Genomic DNA, 627 nt, shown 5'->3' on the forward strand with positions numbered 1-627 from the left:
GGCCCCTGGGATGCGTGAATTGCTGCTTCGAATGCGTCGACTGCTGCTGCAACACGACGAGTAAATAACAGCAGCAAACCACTGCAGAGAGAAAAAAAAAAAAAACAGAGAGAGATATATAGAGACAGATGAGAATAGTTAGGGTTTAGATAGGGTTTAGGATTTAGGGTTTATAGATAGTATGGTTTAGGGTTTACATGAATTAGGGTTTTAGAGTTAACCGAAATTAGGGTTTAGGGTTTACAAGTATTGGTGTTTTAAAAAATTAGGGTTTAGGGTTTAGGGTTTAGGGTTTAGGGTTTAGGGTTTAGTTACTGGTTTGTGCTGCGGAGACAGCCGTCTGAAACCCCCGAGCAATCGGCGTAAGTGAAGTACTGCTCGGCGCACTCCGTACACCCCATCTGCACACAAACCCTAAACCCTAAACCCTAAACCCTAAAACCCTAAACCCTAAAACCCTAAACCCTAAACCCTAAACCCTCGACTCTAAACCCTTCCAGAAGGTCGATGGAGCAACCGCAGAGAACACGAGAGGGTTCCGCACGAGCAAGATAAAATAAAAAAATAACTATCACAAACCCTAAACCCTAAACCCTAAACCCTAAACCCTAAACCCTAAACCCTAAT

At 43.4% G+C, this 627-nt stretch overlaps 1 protein-coding gene across 1 annotated transcript in view; it reads right to left on the reverse strand.

The window, feature by feature from the left end:
* Positions 1-311: 311 nt before the first annotated feature.
* Positions 312-627, reverse strand: part of EMH_0038200 (uncharacterized protein) — a gene marked incomplete at both ends in the record, with an annotated part of 3062 nt that continues 2746 nt past the window's right edge. Inside the window, one exon of the mRNA XM_013495251.1 lies at positions 312-401. Within this exon, the coding sequence (XP_013350705.1) occupies positions 312-401 (90 nt within the window). The remainder of the gene's footprint in view (positions 402-627) is intronic.

The sequence above is a fragment of the Eimeria mitis genome, genomic scaffold (assembly GCF_000499745.2).
Source record: "Eimeria mitis Houghton genomic scaffold, Emh_scaff1495, whole genome shotgun sequence".
Taxonomy (NCBI): Eukaryota; Apicomplexa; class Conoidasida; order Eucoccidiorida; family Eimeriidae; genus Eimeria; species Eimeria mitis.